The sequence below is a fragment of the Rhea americana genome, unplaced genomic scaffold (genome assembly GCF_003343005.1).
Source record: "Rhea americana isolate MKP2758 unplaced genomic scaffold, rheAme1 scaffold_203, whole genome shotgun sequence".
Taxonomy (NCBI): domain Eukaryota; kingdom Metazoa; phylum Chordata; class Aves; order Rheiformes; family Rheidae; genus Rhea; species Rhea americana.
Window position 1 is genome coordinate 1,432,628 of NW_028186184.1, and position 16,347 is coordinate 1,448,974.

Genomic DNA, 16,347 nt, shown 5'->3' on the forward strand with positions numbered 1-16,347 from the left:
TGCTGCTGCCCGCTGCCCGCTGCTGCTGCCCGCTGCCGCTGCCCGCTGCCGGTGCCAGCCGGCAGGAGCGGGGGCTGCTGGCAGGCGGAGCGGGGGCTTTTCCCGGGCAGCGCGGCTCGGGCACACCGGCAGCGCGGTTCTGGGCACCGGCACCGCGCTCCACAAGCCCCCGGCCGGGGCGGTCCAGCAGCTCGCACCGGCCCAGCCCCCTTCAGCGCTGCCGCCCGCSTAGGGTCCCCCATGGAGCCCTGCTCTGCTCCAGCACCGGGGCAGCACCCTGTCCCCTGWGGGTGCACCCTACCTCGGGAGCATACCCCATCCCCTGGAGCGTTATCCCATCCCCTGGGGATGCACCCCATCCCCCTGGGGCAGCAGCCCCGGCAGGCTCCCTCCTCCAAGCGCACGGGAGCCTGGCAGGCAGGGCACGCTGGAGCAGCGTCACGGCCCGCGAGCAAGGCGGCCACGCAGGCCGCTTCAAACCCAGCTGGGACGCACCGCGTCCAGCCTGAGCTGGCTCTGGGCATCCAGGAGGGCACAGTGCCCTCAAGCACAGGGCAGAGCCTCAGCACAAACAGGAGCCTTCAGAGGCCAGGGCAGAAATCAGTCATTCGTGAGCGTTTTGGCAGTAGGGGACCGACAGCAGCAGCTTTCTGGCTTGCCTAACTATAGCTCACGTGGTGGCAGTGGGTCGCAGCCTGGTTCAGGCGAGATCTGTGTTCAACTGCAAGGAGAAACTGGGACCCATGACGCAGAGCAGGCTGGGGCAGCCGGTGGCTCTTGGGGGCTTGCTGCAACCCTGCTTTGGAGTCTGTTTTGGGCTGGCTGGCTCCCACCCCAAAGCAGATGTGGTATCTCGCCCGGTTTTCAAGCTCAGCAGAAACAGTTCACTGAAGCCAAAGCCATTTCCTTTCTGCTGGGGGAAAGTGGGTGCCTGCGCAGGGCGCCCAGGACGTGGAGCAAAGCTCCTGCCCGCTGCAGCAGGGCCRGCTGCAGAATCCTTATGCAAATGGCTGCGTGGGGCTGGGAGATCTTGACACCACGTGGGAGCCTGGGAGCTCCTCGGGCAGAAACAAACAGGTTCTACCATGCCACAAAGCAGGCCCCAGTGCTGCCCTTTGCTCTCAAGGAAACCCCCCTGTGGGCTGGGAAGCCAATGGGGCACAGGCAGGTGCTGTTTGTGCTGCGAAACTTTTTTTCCTTTTGACACAGGCAATCCTGGGGCACATGCGGGCACAGCAGCCTTTGCTCTCCCCGTGTCACCTGCAGTAGGAGGAAGAGGTGGAAATCCACAGCAGCTGCAGCCTCTTATTTTCCCACTYACAGGACCCACATTCCTACTGACCCCCTCCACAGGCCAGGTCAGCTGAGGACATTCCCCTCATTGCAGGGGTGAGGGAAGGGTCACAGCAGTCTCAGCGCCGTGGCCTGGTGCAGGAAGACCATGTCCAGGAGATGATTCCTCCACCGAGGAGGACTGTGGGGTGATCCTCAAATCTTCTCGGCCTGGGCTGAGGCACAATTGGTAGAGCGGCCTACGTGGTCACACATGGGCTTGCCAGCAAGTGCACAGAGTCCATGTCCCTGGGCATCACCGAGCACATGAAGGACCGGTAGCCCTGCCAGTCACTGGGAGATCTGAGTATTGGTGCTGTATTAAATCAGTCCAATACTGCAGGACATTGCATGGCCCCTTACATCCCCAGAGCCTGTCTTCCAGCCCAGGGATGYGATATATTCTTTTAAGGTATTACACTATGCCCACAAAGGCTTTGCAAACAGACCCATGCTAGCTCGTGGCTTAGAGGYGGAGGCCTGCTCAGTATCAGCCCCAGCAGGGCTTGCTGCACTGATCCACGCTTCAGGCGGCAGCGCGAATCTGCCTGCAGGGGCAGACCTGCAATCCAGTGGACAACCCCCCGGGGACTCGGGGGGTCCCCTAGATTTTTGAAAATCCAGCTGATAAGATTCAAACCCAGCTATCGCTTGGCAGCAGGTCTTGTATTCCYCAAATAGAGGAACTGCTAAAAATCCCATGCTGGGCACGTGAGAGACRGGGTAGATGGGATCTAGCTGGACTTTCACTTTACCCTGGCAGCTGGACGATGCAAGACAAATGCCAAGCGCTGAGTTGGAGCATCTTGCTCTGCTGTTACCTGGGTATTTACATGCTGAGCAAAAACCATGGCAGCCATGTCTCATCCTTGAGGTGCTCCTGGGCTTTCTCTCACATGCTTCCTGCTGCACTGCAGGGAGAGGAAGCAACTCTTTGGGATGGGTTTTGCCTTGCCAAGAGGAACAACTTTGACTGCGGAGGTGGAGYGGCCCCAGGGCGAAGCTGTGCTGTGGGTGGTTTCATGCACTGCCCTGGATTGGGAAACATGTTTCTGTTCCTCGGAAAGGGACCTCCTGGCTGGTGGGGTGCCTCGTGGGACAGGTGCTGTGGCTCCTCCAGCCAGGCTCACRTGGACCTTTTCTGCCCCCATCAGCTCCCGATGACCTGGAGTGAAAGGTGGAAATGTGTTTCCAGACTAGAGGGGCTGGCTACAGAGCAGAAAATGGGAGGTGGGGGCTGTCCATCGCCCGAGTACCACATGTAGTTAGAGGATGCTAAGGCGGCTTTCAGAGGGGACCATTGTGCTGGGGAGGGAGAAGGACAAGCTGAGCATCGGCGAGCCCTAATGGACAGCCCACTGCAGCTGAGCTGTGGCACAGCGGAAAGAGCCTGGGCAAGACTCCAGGATGCAGGGACAAATTGCAAGAGTTGGTTGCCACAGTTTATTTCCCTGCCGGTTATTCCTAGCAACAGCTCAGACAATTCTGTTCCAGCTCCCAGCCAGAACCAGAGCAGGGACTGAGCCTGGGACATAGTCAGTGCTGCAAACTGGGAGATTTAGAAAGTCGCAGGCAGCTGCCAGGAGCTGCAGTGAGGCCTGGCTGCCCAACCATGGGTCACCTGCTTGCCATTTAACTCATATCCTTGCCAGCCCTCCCATTGCATTGCCCAGCCACAGTCATCATGGGACCTTCCGAGATGTCCAACGGGGGCTCTYTGCATTCTGGTTTCTAGTTTTTCGGGTTGTGGCTGTTCCCAGCTGTTCTCCCCGACCAGCAGAACAAGAAATATGATGTCTTGGGGAACTGCATCACTTTGGGAGCTGCAGCTTAAGGAAAACTCTCAAGTCCCTTATTTGCAAGCAGCAGAGTTCCCAGGACTGAGGGCATCTGGCAGGGAGAGGTTTGGATTCATTTTAYTGGAGTCTCTGGAGGCATTTGAACAAGACCTAGGCTGTTTGTTTGCTGGGTTTTTGATGAAAGGAAATGGATTCAACAGCTCTAAAGCCATTCCCACACCTTCACCTCAGGTTTCTTCTCCAGAGACCTCTGGGATCCCACGTGCCAGCTCCGCTCTGTGCCCTTGCTTGGGCTGGGGTGAAGGAGGGCTCAGAGATGTCCARTGCTGCCCAGGCTCTGGGGCTCTTTGATTTCACCCAATAGACCCATAAAAGCCAATTTTTGTGCCAAGGCTGTGATAACTCCTTTGCTTGCTCAGGCACCTTTTCTTTTCTTTTGGCTACAGAAGGAAAAGAGGAACCCCCAGCAGCAGAAAGCAACCCCTTACGGGGGTCCCAGGGGAAGGCTGGAGACCGCAGCTCTGTCCTCTATTCAGCCAGCCAGTTCTTCTTTGAGTACCTGGTGGTGGTGTCATTAAAGAAGATGTCAGATGGCCGTTACGAACCCAAGATATCATACCAGTTCCCAAAGGTATCCAGCCCCACATTTCCAGGCGTGGGAGGTGTATGAAGTTAGCCACAAGCTACAATGACTTTTGCAGGAGCCACGGGACTTTTTCAGCTTGTGGGAGACCAGGAGATGGGTCTTCTGAGGTTAAGTGGAAACAGGGAGGTTGCTTTTTCCACATCTGTAGAGCCAAGGAGAAGGGGAACAGAAAAATATCCCTGCATCCTGGAGCTGCACATCCAAACCTCGGGGCTTTGCCTGCCACAGGCTAGGATCACTCTGATGGTTCCTCTCTGTTGTCCCAGCCCAGAGCCACAAACCCCAAGAGAAAAAACTCCTTGATGCTCCTTGGTTTCTTATTTCCCCAAAGGGAGACCCCATTCCCAGTCACGGGAGCTCCAGCAGTGAAATCACATCTCAGAGCAGCAGCATGTTGGGGAGAACCATGGTTTGCAGAGAGGTCCATGGCAGGAGCCCTAGGCACCTCTGCTTTGCCTCATTATCCATGGTAAAACACCAGGAATTGGGACTTTGGGTATGCTCACCCAGGGCTGTGCAGACGCCCACTGCTTCCACCTGAGCCAGGAGTGGCTTTGGGCTGCCAGACGTGCCCTGGGGTGCAGGGGACACCGTGAGCACCCTCTGCCACCCTGACCCAGAGTGTCACTTTGTTCTAGCGCGAGAACTTGCTCAAAGGCCAGAAGGAGGAGGAAGAACGTCTCTTGCAAGCCATCCCCCTCTTCTGCTTCCCCGATGGCAACAACTGCACCCCCGTCACTGAATTCACCAGGTACCTGCCCCGCTGCGGGGGGGGGGGGGCTCAGCTCGGCCGTGGTCTTCCAGACAGCCACCCCTGGGGATCCCCTTCCCCCGGCAGCGGCCTGAAACGGGACTCCTTCTCCCCTTGCAGCGAAACCTTTTCTTTCGTCCTGACAAACGTGGATGGCAGCCGGAAGATTGGCTACTGCAGGCGGCTGCTGGTGAGTGTCCTGCCGTTSGTGCCTCCATCCTCATGCTGCCCCATCTCCATGGTGCGGACACGTTTTTTTTCTCCCATGCCCAAAGCACAGCCTGATGCTGGGCAGAGGAAGCAATGTTTGCGGTATTTGCATAGCCCAAGGCTGGCCCAAACACCCCGAATTCATAGAATCATAGAATCAGTACGGCTGGAAGGGACCTCTGGAGATCATCTAGTCCAACCTCCAAATTACCAGTGTAGGGCCAAGGCAGTGTAAAGAGGAACAGGAGGAAGGCTTGGAGAAGGACCAGAGGAAAATCCAGTTGGAAAGGAAAACAACAGACTGGGAACTCATCCCACTGGTCCTCATTTCAGTAGGAGGTAGGATTAGCCCAGGAGGTGGTGTGGAGCAGGGCAGAAGGTCTTGGTGGATGTGTAGGGGAGAAAAGTTCGTGAATGTGGGCTCTGTACCAAAATGACTAATAACTTTGGCATTTAAATTGCTTTATCTGGGACCTCTGCTTTTACGGCACTGACTGCGTCCTTGGCCTGAGCTCCAGCTCTGAAAACCCCCTGGCAGGTGATCAGCGTTTTTTTCCTTGTTGAAATGTCAGAGCTGTCCATGTGTCCCCATGAAGTGGGGGTTACTGTGGTCCTCAGTTCCCTCCAGGCACGTGACCCTTTCCCATACATTCCCAGAGACTGCAGGCAAGATCCACCAGCAGGCTGTGCAGCAGCTTTGCCCCGGGTGCCRGCAGAAATGTCTTTCAAGCTGCTGCACCAGTCATGCCCACACGAAGAAACTGGAGATGGGGTCCAAAACCGGTGCTTTGATTGCATTCTGAGTTTCATGTTGAGACACCTATCGTGGGCAAGTCGGCTTCTCTCCGAGCTGCTGCCAGCAGCACAGGGATGTGCTGGAGCTGAGGCACCCGGGGCCACCTCCAAGGGTGGGAATTGAGAGCCATTTCCCTTCACCCAGTGCGGCAGGGCCAACACATGTGCCCTGGAGATGCTAAAACCCTTTTTCCCTTCCAGCCAGCCGGCCGTGGCACCCGCCTCCCTGAGGTCTTCTGCATCATCAGCTGCCTGGGCTGTTTCGGGCTTTTCTCCAAGGTAGGGATGCAGCGGCTCTGTCCATCGCGGTGGTGGTCCAGGAGCTGCAGGGGCCACCGTGCCCCATCCCTGCTGCCTGCTGGGGTTTGACAGCCTGTTTTTGCCTCCCCCAGATCCTGGACGAGGTGGAGAAGAGGCGCCAGATCTCCATGGCGGTCATTTACCCCTTCATGCAGGGCCTCCGGGAATCGCCCTTCCCAGCTCCAGGGAAAACCGTCACGATTAAAAGTTTCATCCCCGAGTCAGGCACAGAGGTTAGTGGAGGGTTTTGGGGCTCAGTGCACCATGGTGGCTCCCAGGCTGCTCTGACAAAGGGAGCCATGGCCATCGCCAGGAGCACCCAAAGGGAGCCGGAGCTGCGGGTGGTGGGTTAGGCTGCCGGGAGCCTTTTGGTTCAAGGGACACAGGTGCCTCCTCCTACCTGGGACAGGAAGGGGGTGGTAAGCAGTGAGGATGAGGATGGGACACGCGATGCCACCCCAGAATGGCTGCTGCATCAGACTCAAGCTGGAACCAGAGGTGTGTTACCCACATCTGGATTTCTGAAACGGCACTTTGAGCACATATGTTTTGTCCCAGAAGGTCCCAAGACCTTTYGCCAGTGTGGAGAATGTTGCATGCTCCACCAAGAGCAACCTTGGCACTGCTTTTACCCCTTCCTGCCAGCTCCAGAGCAGCTTTTGCCTCGGCAGCAGCTTCCTCTTCACACCTCAGTGCTCAGTGTGGCCTCAGCACCTGGCCTGCTTCAGCTGAGCACCCAGYTGCAAGCATCTAGCCAGCCTGGCCCCTACCTGCCACACTGCTGGGAAAAGCAGCTCTGCTGAGGGCACGGTGCCYGTAGGGCTCATCACGCCCACGCACGGTCCTCCCAGCCAGGTGCCACGCCAAGCTAGCATAGGCAGCAGCTTTCCTTTTGCTTTTCCTTTCTTTTCCTTTCTTYTTCTTTCTCTAGCCAGGGTGGGAAAGCAGGGGGAACCTGCCCTGGCATGGGGCCCACGGGYGGGTAGGTGAGGCTCAACACTGAGCACGGGGATGTGTCTGAGAGTGCGTTTTGCCAGCTGGCTATCAAACTGCAAGTGATTTCTTCATCCAGGAAGGCTTGTGCAAGGGCTTTGCCCATTGCTCAAGYTCTGGCAGCGGCCCAGGCTGTCAGGAACGCACCTGGGGGTGAGGGAGAAGGAAGGAGCACGGGGCCGTTCTTCGAAAGAGCTGCAGGTCAGGGCGCCGGGCGGGAGCAGGGTGCAGGAGATAAATGGGAAACCGGGGTGGGGGGGGAACGCAAGCACTGGGTACCGCGAGCGCCGGGAGCCAGGCATCCTCCAGGATCGGGCCCAGAAAGGGCTGAGCTCCACGCTGACGGCTGGGCCGATGCTGCTTCTTTTGCTCCTTTGCTGGACGGGCGTTGCAGCCTCCTGAGGAGGAGGGGAAATTCCCACCCCAGTGAAGGAGGGGAAATTCCCACCAGGGAGAACTTTGGGAGAGGGGCCAGGGCTAAGGAGCTGGGCAGTGCTGTTAACCCTTCGCTAGCTGCTGTCTCGGAGCAGCAGCGGGGAGAGGCGCGGGCCGGGCTTAGCAGCCTGCCAGCCAGGGCTGAACCGGTGCCTGGAGCCACCTGCAAATGCCCACCGGGGAACTGGCCTTTGGGACATCCTTGCTAGCAATGCAGTGAGTCCAACCGCACAGAGAGCCTTTGGAAGGAGCTTGTGTGGCTTTTCTAGCAGAAGTCTTGCCCTAATTCCTCCTTGCCTTTCCTGGGGGACTTTCTCTGCTGTTGCTCTCAGGCAAGCTGCCAGCCACTCGGATCCTGACATCTCCCTGCTGGTCTCTTAGCAGTGACTCATGAACATTGAAGAAAAGAGGTGTTTTGGTTAAAAATCTGCTCGATAACCCCCCACAGCACAGATCCCCACGAGCTTCCCGTGCCTCCTTAGCTTTGCACATCCCTTTTTCCAGGGGAATCTCCAGGCAGGACAAGCGCAGGTTCATCCCTCGCAGGAGGGACTCACTAACGATGCTGCAAACTCTTGGGGCAGATTTGGGCAGCACCAGGGRCACTTGCGGTCATTAATGGCTATATCGCAGAGCAGCTCCTCAAGCACCATCCATCATGGGTCCTCATCCCGCACCAYGGGGCCGGCAGCTGGGTGCATGAGGGTTTCCGCTCTTCCTCTCCAGCTCATCGAGCTCACACGGCCCGTGGACGCCCACCTGGAGCACGTAGAGTTCCAGGCGTTGCTGCAGCGGCTCAGCCCCCACCTCATCCTGCACATCTTCGCCTCTGCCGTTCTGGAGCGGCGGCTCATTTTCCTGGCAGAGGAGCTCAGGTAAGTCTCAACATGTTTGGGGAGGAGAAAAAAAAATAAGAAAAAATACCTCATATCTCTTGAGAGAGCATGGGATGCAGAGGGGGGGATGCTCCTCCTCGGAGCCATGAAATTCCTCCCTTCCTCACTCAATGCCAACGCAACCAGAGCAAAGGCGCTGAGCTTCCCCACAACGCATCCTTGTCCCACAGCGTCCTGTCGCAGTGCATCCACGCRGTGGCCGCTCTCCTCTACCCCTTCACATGGGCTCACACCTACATCCCCGTGGTGCCTGARTGCTTGCTCGACACTGTCTGCTGCCCCACGCCCTTCATGGTGGGCATCCAGATGCGTCACCTGGAGCGGGTCCTGGATCAGCCAATGGAAGAGGTATTGTATCACGGCAGGGAAGGCACCTGGCAGGAGCCACCAGCAACTCCATCACCCTGGATTTCTGCTGGCTCTGAGGTTGAAGGCTCTGGATGGGCCCTTTTCCCAGTTGGGAAGGACGGAGGCTGGGGCTCCTTGCGTGTCCCCTCTGTCAGCACCTGGGGCAACACCTCCATCCCGCTGGGTGCTGCCATGCCCCAGAATCAAGCAGGACCTGCAGCCCTGACCCTTTAGCTTTGGAAAGGCTAAAGCCAGCTGCTCTCTTGTTTCTTTTAGGCTCTGCTGGTTGACYTGTGTGAAGGGAAGATCCTCCGTGCGGTAGGTCCCCACCGGGCAAWGCATGGGGTTGCCTGGCCTGGTTGTCCCTAGGAAGGACCCCTTTCCCTRTCCTTTCCCATTGCACGATGACTTTCATGCTGTGGCATCAGGGCCATCTCGGTGTCACCGACCCAGGGGGATTTTCCCACAAAGGGAATTCTCTGCTGAGAAAATCAAGCAGCAGCATCTGCACAGGACACACGTCCCATAGGAATCCGGGCAGCCCGCTCCCAGTGTCGCCGCTGCAGCCCACAATAATTAATGGGCACCGCGTAAAGTCCCGCAAACGAGCGTGTTGCGGCCAGGTTCCCATGAGACCAGATGCTTCAGTGGCTCATTGCCTTGCAGGTGGGCGACGAGGAGGAGATCTTGCCCGCCAAGCTGCAGAATGAGGTGCTGACGTCCCTGAACAGGCACAACAACAACAACAACGTGCAGAGTAAGCCGATGGCTCGATAGCCGGCCCAGCATGTGCAAGCTGCCCTCCACCCATGGCTGGAGCACTCAGCAAAGCAGCTTTCCTAAATGTGTCTGGTTTTGCCCTAATTTATAATAGAATTCAGCCCCCTGGTAGGAAATCCCTTGGCCTTTTTCCTGTTCTGAGAAATGGGCAAGCAGGAGCAATCAATTTTGCTGAAAAACTCAGTTTTCACCAATGCAAAAGATGCAAAGACRCTGCCACCCTGGACAGCAAACGCAGCGCATGCTCCGTGAGCAAAATTAGCTGTGGGTTGGTCTTGGTTCATTAGCAGGTGGAGATGTTAAGCAAGTAACCCTTTCTGGGGATACGTGACCGTGAACCAGCTCCATCCTTCCCGTGTTTAGCGGTCCCATCRCCACCTCTCACACTCTTTGTCCTCTTCCAGCGTCCGAGCAAGTGAACGCGCTCGTCTCTGAGGCCTTCGTGCAGTTCTTCGTCCGGCTGGTCGGCCACTACGCCTCGCACATCAAGTGGGGCAAGAGCGGCCAGGGCACTTTCCAGGAGCGGGCCTTCTGCAAAGCCATCACCTCCAAGACCAACCGCAAGTTTGTGAAGAAGTTTGTCAAGACCAACATGTTTTCCCTATTTATTGAGGAAGCAGAGAAGAGCAGGATCCCCCAGGAAGGTAAATGCCTCCGTCTCTCTTTCCCATCCAGAAATTGCAGCTCCTCAGCCCCGGAGGATGCTCAGGGCAGTGGATGCCAACGCATCTCTGCCTCCAGCTGAGGCATGGGTGTGTGCCGGCTCCATTGGTCCTTCCTCCTTCCCGGAGGTTTAGGGGRCACTGGGCAGAGCAGAGCCTCCTGCCAGCCTGGTGTCCATGGTGGGACCTGCCCAGGCGCTCGGGGCCGGGCACAAGCTTGGTTGCTGCCTTCTTTGCCCCTTTTTTTTKGGGGGGGGRAACTTCATAGGGCGGRCACAGACCAGGGTCTGCCTGGGCTTAGGGAGAGGACTGACACGATCCCAGCTTTCTGCTTATGGTCTCAGGCTATCGGCRCTTGGGTATTCGCATCCTCAGCATCTCCCGTTTTCTTGCTCCCTTGCTGGGCGCGTAGAAACGCAAAAGTTGAACGAGAACGTGTGGCCCAAACGCCCACATTCACCCGACGCCWTTTTCTTGCCCGCAGCATATTTCCAGCAGAAGATAACAGAATACCACGAACAAAAGAAGCAGCGAAGGGACTCCTGAAGCCCGGCCCAGGAAGCGAGGAGCAGGCCTGGGGGCCGAGCAGGTCTCTGCCAGCAGACCCGACCCGCATCCCGTCGGCGGGCAGAGCACGCCAGACTCCRCCGGATCCGTCTGCCGGTGCCTCCTCATCCGCCTGCACCGTGAGCCGTGCAGGCAGCCCTGAACACCAGTTTCTACCCTATTTTTTTTCCCCTCCTCAGGGCACTTTTGCACTGGAAAATGTTTTTGCACAGAGCTAGCAAGCAGGCTGTGATTTTTTTCCCGATCTTGCTAGCAACCAGGACARACCGCAGCTCTCGCGGTGCCCAGCTCTGCACGGAGCCATCGGGACGCCACGCRGAGACGGAGGGAAGGCAGGGAGCAGGCGCCTGCTGGCTGCGGGACACCAAGGCTTGGAGAGTAAATGTTAAAGAAAAAAAAAGAAAAGGAAATTACCTCTAATTAAAACAAAGCTAGATTTTGCAAATAAGTCATGGCCCATCACATGCATTTCCAAGGTTTCTATTATTAACACTTGTTTCACTCTATTTTGTATCAAGATACGCTCGGCAGCGGCAGGAACTCGAAAGTCTCGGTGGATTTTAGGGCCGTTTCCTCTGTGGCAGCTGCCTGCTTCGCTGTTACCGCTGTGAGCAACACTCCCAGTTTAGCTCTTTGAAGAAACGAAAATATTCTCTTCCAGSAGGTTATTTATTTGTGCTGCAATCAAACAGCGAAGGCCACAGGGCTGCGTCTGGTAGTGGAGGGAAACAGTAGTGGAGGGAAACGGCAGAGCAACAGCCCTGGGTAGGGAGGAAGTATTTATTAAAATTCAACAGCAAACCACGTCGAGGTTCTGCTTTTTTCCTGGCTTTGGTGCCCTTAAAACCTTGCAGTTCTTCTCCGCGCTGCCTCTGAAAGGTGACGCCTGCAGCACATTTTAAGCCGCGTTACGGCCCCTCTCCCTTTCCTACCGCGTTCATCCGGACAACGAATATCGCGGCACGGAAAGCCGGCGCCGGCTGCGGACCCGCCTGGTTCTTCCCGGCCGAGCCGGGGCCAGAYGCTTCTCGCCGGCAAGGGCCGGGATGGAAGATGCAGCCGCGTCCTCGCAGGCTGGATGGCGTCGCCGACCCGCCGCACCGCTCGGTCCCCGCCGGACGCGCGCTCGCGTTTGGGTGTTTATCAAAAGCAGGGGTTGCTACAAGTTTTGCCGTAGCGCTGTCATCGAGCATCACGGCGAGAGATTTTTTTTGTACAAAATTCAGCTGTCGGCTGACTTTCAGAGCTGTTGAGCATTTGATTAATGAAAATGAGCCAGATGCGGAGGGTGTTTATTTTAAAGTAACGGTGTTTGTGCAGTCATGCACAGGACTGATGGAAAAAGGAAAAAAAAAAAGGTAAAAGAGCTGCGCAGAGTGTGGAAACTGTGAACAAAAATGAAACTTTCTCGCCACGGTGAAAGAAATTTGTTTATTTTTGTTCAAAGCCATGTGTGCTGGGGRGAGGAGGGGAACTATTTGTTAAAAAAGAGAGGCTTTGGGCACTGTAGATATCTTCCCTTGTTCCACAAGTTTCCCCTCCTGGGTAGAGAGAACGCTACAAGTAGTTTACATTAAAGATTATTTGTTGGGGTTTTTTCTGTGTTTTTTTTTTTTTTTTNTTTTTTTTAAACATGCTTTCCTGCCAGCAGAAAACAGCAAAGGAAATCAAGGGCACCCATCAAGAATTTGTCCCTTTTAAAAAGACTGCTTGTTCCCCTTCTCCTGCTCTTCATTGCCCTGCAGAGAAGATGCTTTTTGGTTGTGAAGTGCAACACATCTCATCAAGATGTCCTGGCTTTCAAGGTAGCTCTTTAGTAATGAAGAATTGGAAGTCACATAASGGACTGGATTTTATGGTCAGCAGTCGCTTAGCCTTTGCATGAGAAAAGCGCTATAGGTTATTCCTTAGCTGCTGAAGAGAGCAAGGAAGATGGGCAAAAACTGATTAAGTTTAAAAGAACATATTGTTCAAAAGGAACCAGCGCGAGATTTCAGCAAGGGTTAGCTACAGTGAGACAGAAGCGTTGGCGCCAACTTGCACGACTGTCGATCAAAGAATAGGCTGAAATGCGACCTTACGTTACTCAAAGCACCTTTTCTTTTACCACTATAATCAAGAAAGGCAACTAAACCCATTTCCAGTGATCTGTGGAGCATACCAGTTCCTAGCTCAGTTTCTCGGTCGGCTAAGGGAAGACGAATGAGGGCAGCAGGGACAGGTACACAGCGAGGGGAGCAGCAAGGGGGGCTTTCTAGCACTATTTTTTCCCCAACCTTGCAGCATCTTCACATTTACAAGTGGCTCAGTGTGCTAAATAGAGAGATAAAACAAGCCCAGGCTCCAAATCTGCCCCAGGACTCCCCAGCTCCCCACCCCAACTCCTACCCTCTTTTCCCCTTCAGTACATTTTTACTCTTCCTGAAGACACTGTCCTTGTTTCCTAAGCCCTGTGTGACTGATGCTGCTGTGGAGCAGCAATTTTTAAGGGCTTCTTGAGTGAGGTTGGCCTGACATTAGAAAGCACCTCGATATTGCCATGTTTGCTTACTCATCTGGCTGRCTCCACCCAGCAAGAGCATTTCACGCCCTCCGTTTCCTGTGCCGAGGGTGGACGGACTGGATATTGCAAGAAGCACGTGCAGCCCAGCGATCGATCCAGATCAGCAAAGAAAGGGGACACTGTGCTGAAAGTCACGGTGGATGCGGAAGAAAAATACCCTATTTATTTCTTCTTTGAGTTTAGTTTGCTTCTTTTAAACCAGCTGCTTATAGCTGAGCACTTTGTGTTTGCTGTTGCAGACCCTCAGCTGCTGTTTGTTAGCAGCATGGACACATCCAGCTGGGTTCAGGTCACAGTGTAGTGAACTAGCAAATCTCAGAGCATATTTTTAAGTCCATCTTCGAATTCCCCCTRCTCAGGATCTGTCTAACACTCGATCTAAGTCCGGAATAGTAAATAAAACAGTGCCAGGGAATGTTTCCCGGAACTGGAAAGTGCTCATTTATTCTGCTAAATTGTTAACATACTTCCCAGCATAGTATTAGCCAACTAACACTCATGCAAACAATTCCCAGGCACTGTTTGGGAGTCAGCTCAGGAATCCTTTCTGATTCACAGTTTGGTCCCTGCTATGCAGCTGYTCTGTTTGGGAGATAAGTTTCACGGTACAGTGTGTGCCAGCTGGCCTCAGTGCCAGCAAATAGTCCTGGGCATATTTAACCTACAAGAGTCAATGCAGTTATTATTGCTAAGTGCTTTCAGATTGCTCCAGTGGAATAACAGTCACAGCTCTTGCCTCAGATCATTTCCCCACCTGGCTGTAACCTCTGAAAATTGCTGCAATCTTCAGCTCCTGCTCTCTGGAAGTGATTAAACTCTGCAACTCCATTCCAAACTCGAACATGTAGCACAGAAGCACTGGACAGGTCCTGGTACAAGCCGGGTAGGAGGGCATGAAGAGATAAACAGTTGTCTGAAATAAAGTTTGAGACACTCAGATTAAACAAAACCAGAGCCTTTTGGAGATACTCCTGCCTCTCTCCTGTGTTATGCTCCTTGCCTAAGCAAGGCAACCCCTTTAGCAGTTCTTCAAAAAAGAGGCAATACTCCAACACAGTGTGGAAACTTTCACCTTGCCTGGGTGGTTTTAGGGGAAAAGTGCTCCAAGAAAAGCCTGTTACATTTTTTTGGAGGTTTATACCCAGACTCGGGCATACCAGGAAGTTCAACAGGCCACTGCTGCAGAAGCTTTTCCTTGTGACATGCCTGTCAAAAAAAAAAAAAAAAAAAAAAAAAAAAAAAAAAAAAAAAAAAAAAAAGCTTTTCACAAGATCAGGCTGAGCATACAAAATACATCACGATTTACTCAGTAATTCTGCTCCCTTTCCCAACTCCTTAGCCTTAGGTCTACACACATATCTAAGATAACCTACAATTACAAACAAGACAGTATTGTAATTTGCAAGTGTTGGGGTAAAGTTCAATTATTCTATTATTTTATTACAGACACTTATGCAATCCCTATATCCATAGCAACACTTTACATGGCTTGGATTACAAGCAGTAACATTTCAGAACAAGGGACTATCCTCTGATAACACTGAAACTTTAACCAGGACAGAAGTGGGAAATGTTTCTCAGGTGGCTGAATACTGCAGGCAGTCAAACTTCCAGTCAGTAAAAGCTCAAGAAAAGGTGTTATCATATTGCATTTTGGCAACATGGATAGGCTTTAGTTTAGACACGTTTCCTAAAAAAGTTTGGTCCTAAACAGCCCTTTGAAGATTTTAATTCTTAACCRTATCACAATCTCACGTATCAGTGCTAAATTCTTTGGAGCAGTTTAATCTCAGAACCCTGAAGACTGAGCACATGATTCTCCTCACCTGCATCTTGGACAACCATTTACAATCTAAGGATGGACTTTCTGAGCTCCTGAGATTTGCAGCCCCTTTGTGCTGTTGAAAAGAAACAAATGGATCATGAAAAGAAGGCAAGCCAYGAGAGCCTTAAGATTATTCCAGTCTTGCACTTTGCCTTGCTTACTCCTTGAAGGGCAGCAACAGAGATCAGACTATCCAAATCAGCCCTTTATCCAGCTGAATATAGCTCTTTAAGATTAAATATGGTAGTTATCTAAATTCCACTTATACATAAAACTGATAGAGGAGTCAGCTGCTACCTTGTGCTGGAGGTGCTCACGTTATAGAGGTGCTTGGACCTTAACATTTCCAGGACACTTCTGAGCATGCCTGGGGCACAGCTCTTAACAGTCACAGTCACCCAAAGGCTTTGGGTGTCCCCAAGACACACCCACCAGGTCCCCAAAAGATCCCTTGCCATAAAACACAAACTCACAAGCTTGTAAATAGTCAGAGGCTCAAGGGCTCCTCCGTGAAGGGGACAGGCCTTCATTAGATTTCCTCCTTATCCTGTAGGAGCTTTCCCATTCCCTAGCACCGTGTTCCCCAAGTGCGCCCGAAGGCTCCTAGGAGCAGATCTCCAAGCCACTTCTGTTGAAACAGCATCACCCTACAGGAAGAAAAGACTCCTTGGGCCAGAAAAACTGCAAGACCAAACACATCCAGGGGCTAAAGGCTCAGCTGGGGAAGTCAACATCTTCRTTTTGCTTCCTGTGACATCTCAGAGATCAGACCCAGTTCTTCCCCCTCAGAGGGGGMCATTTCAGCACCTAAAGCTACGCTCCTTTTGCGCTCTCTCACTCGAGCCCAAGCTAGAGTCTCTCCAAGGAAACAGTTCCTGGAAAACTCCCCTCTCTGTCCATGATAGCGCTAGCACCGGCCACAGGCCCAAGGCGATGGAAAGAGGGGTTTAAAAGCTCTCTAGGGTGAGGAAGGAACTGAATTTTCTCTCCYGCTTCCTGAGCATGTTTTCCAATTGCTAGGGTATTACAGGAAATGCATGTCACCAGTTCCTGGGGCCAAGTGGTGTTTTGATTTATTGTTGCAATACTTCTGTTACTCTTAAAGTAATTGCTGTGCTCAATTCCTTGAAAGGAGACACGCACACAAGCATCCTCTGGACTACTGCAGCTCTGGGTTCCCAATAGACAAAAGTATCTTCCTACCATCCCGAGATGCTTCACAGRTGGAGGGCTAGGATTTCAGCCACTGGGTTCATAGCGTTTCCCACCGACCGGCCCCGAGCAGCTCCTCGATGGCGACAGCAGAACGTGCTCTGGAGGCACTCCTTGTGCTCTGCACAGCAAGCCTAGGCACTTCTTTCAGGGTTTGAAACGCTCCTCTGAATGCCAGGGCCTGTGGCACATGCTGCAGCACTTTACTTGTTAAGCCCTCTATTAAATTTAGC

The 16,347-nt window shown here is 53.7% G+C and overlaps 2 protein-coding genes across 2 annotated transcripts in view; both read left to right on the forward strand.

Moving 5' to 3' along the window:
- The window catches only part of DENND2D (DENN domain containing 2D), a 12,556-nt gene extending 445 nt beyond the window's left edge, over positions 1-12,111 (forward strand). The window contains exons 2-12 of the mRNA XM_085304119.1: positions 3,578-3,762; positions 4,416-4,528; positions 4,649-4,718; positions 5,735-5,812; positions 5,926-6,066; positions 7,988-8,136; positions 8,328-8,505; positions 8,782-8,823; positions 9,172-9,262; positions 9,690-9,929; positions 10,432-12,111. Of these exons, the coding sequence (XP_085160245.1) occupies positions 3,578-3,762; positions 4,416-4,528; positions 4,649-4,718; positions 5,735-5,812; positions 5,926-6,066; positions 7,988-8,136; positions 8,328-8,505; positions 8,782-8,823; positions 9,172-9,262; positions 9,690-9,929; positions 10,432-10,493 (1,349 nt within the window). The 3' untranslated portion in view covers positions 10,494-12,111. The remainder of the gene's footprint in view (positions 1-3,577; positions 3,763-4,415; positions 4,529-4,648; positions 4,719-5,734; positions 5,813-5,925; positions 6,067-7,987; positions 8,137-8,327; positions 8,506-8,781; positions 8,824-9,171; positions 9,263-9,689; positions 9,930-10,431) is intronic.
- UBE2T (ubiquitin conjugating enzyme E2 T) overlaps positions 1-16,347 on the forward strand; it is a 135,535-nt gene that overhangs the window by 13,717 nt on the left and 105,471 nt on the right. The window lies entirely within an intron of this gene.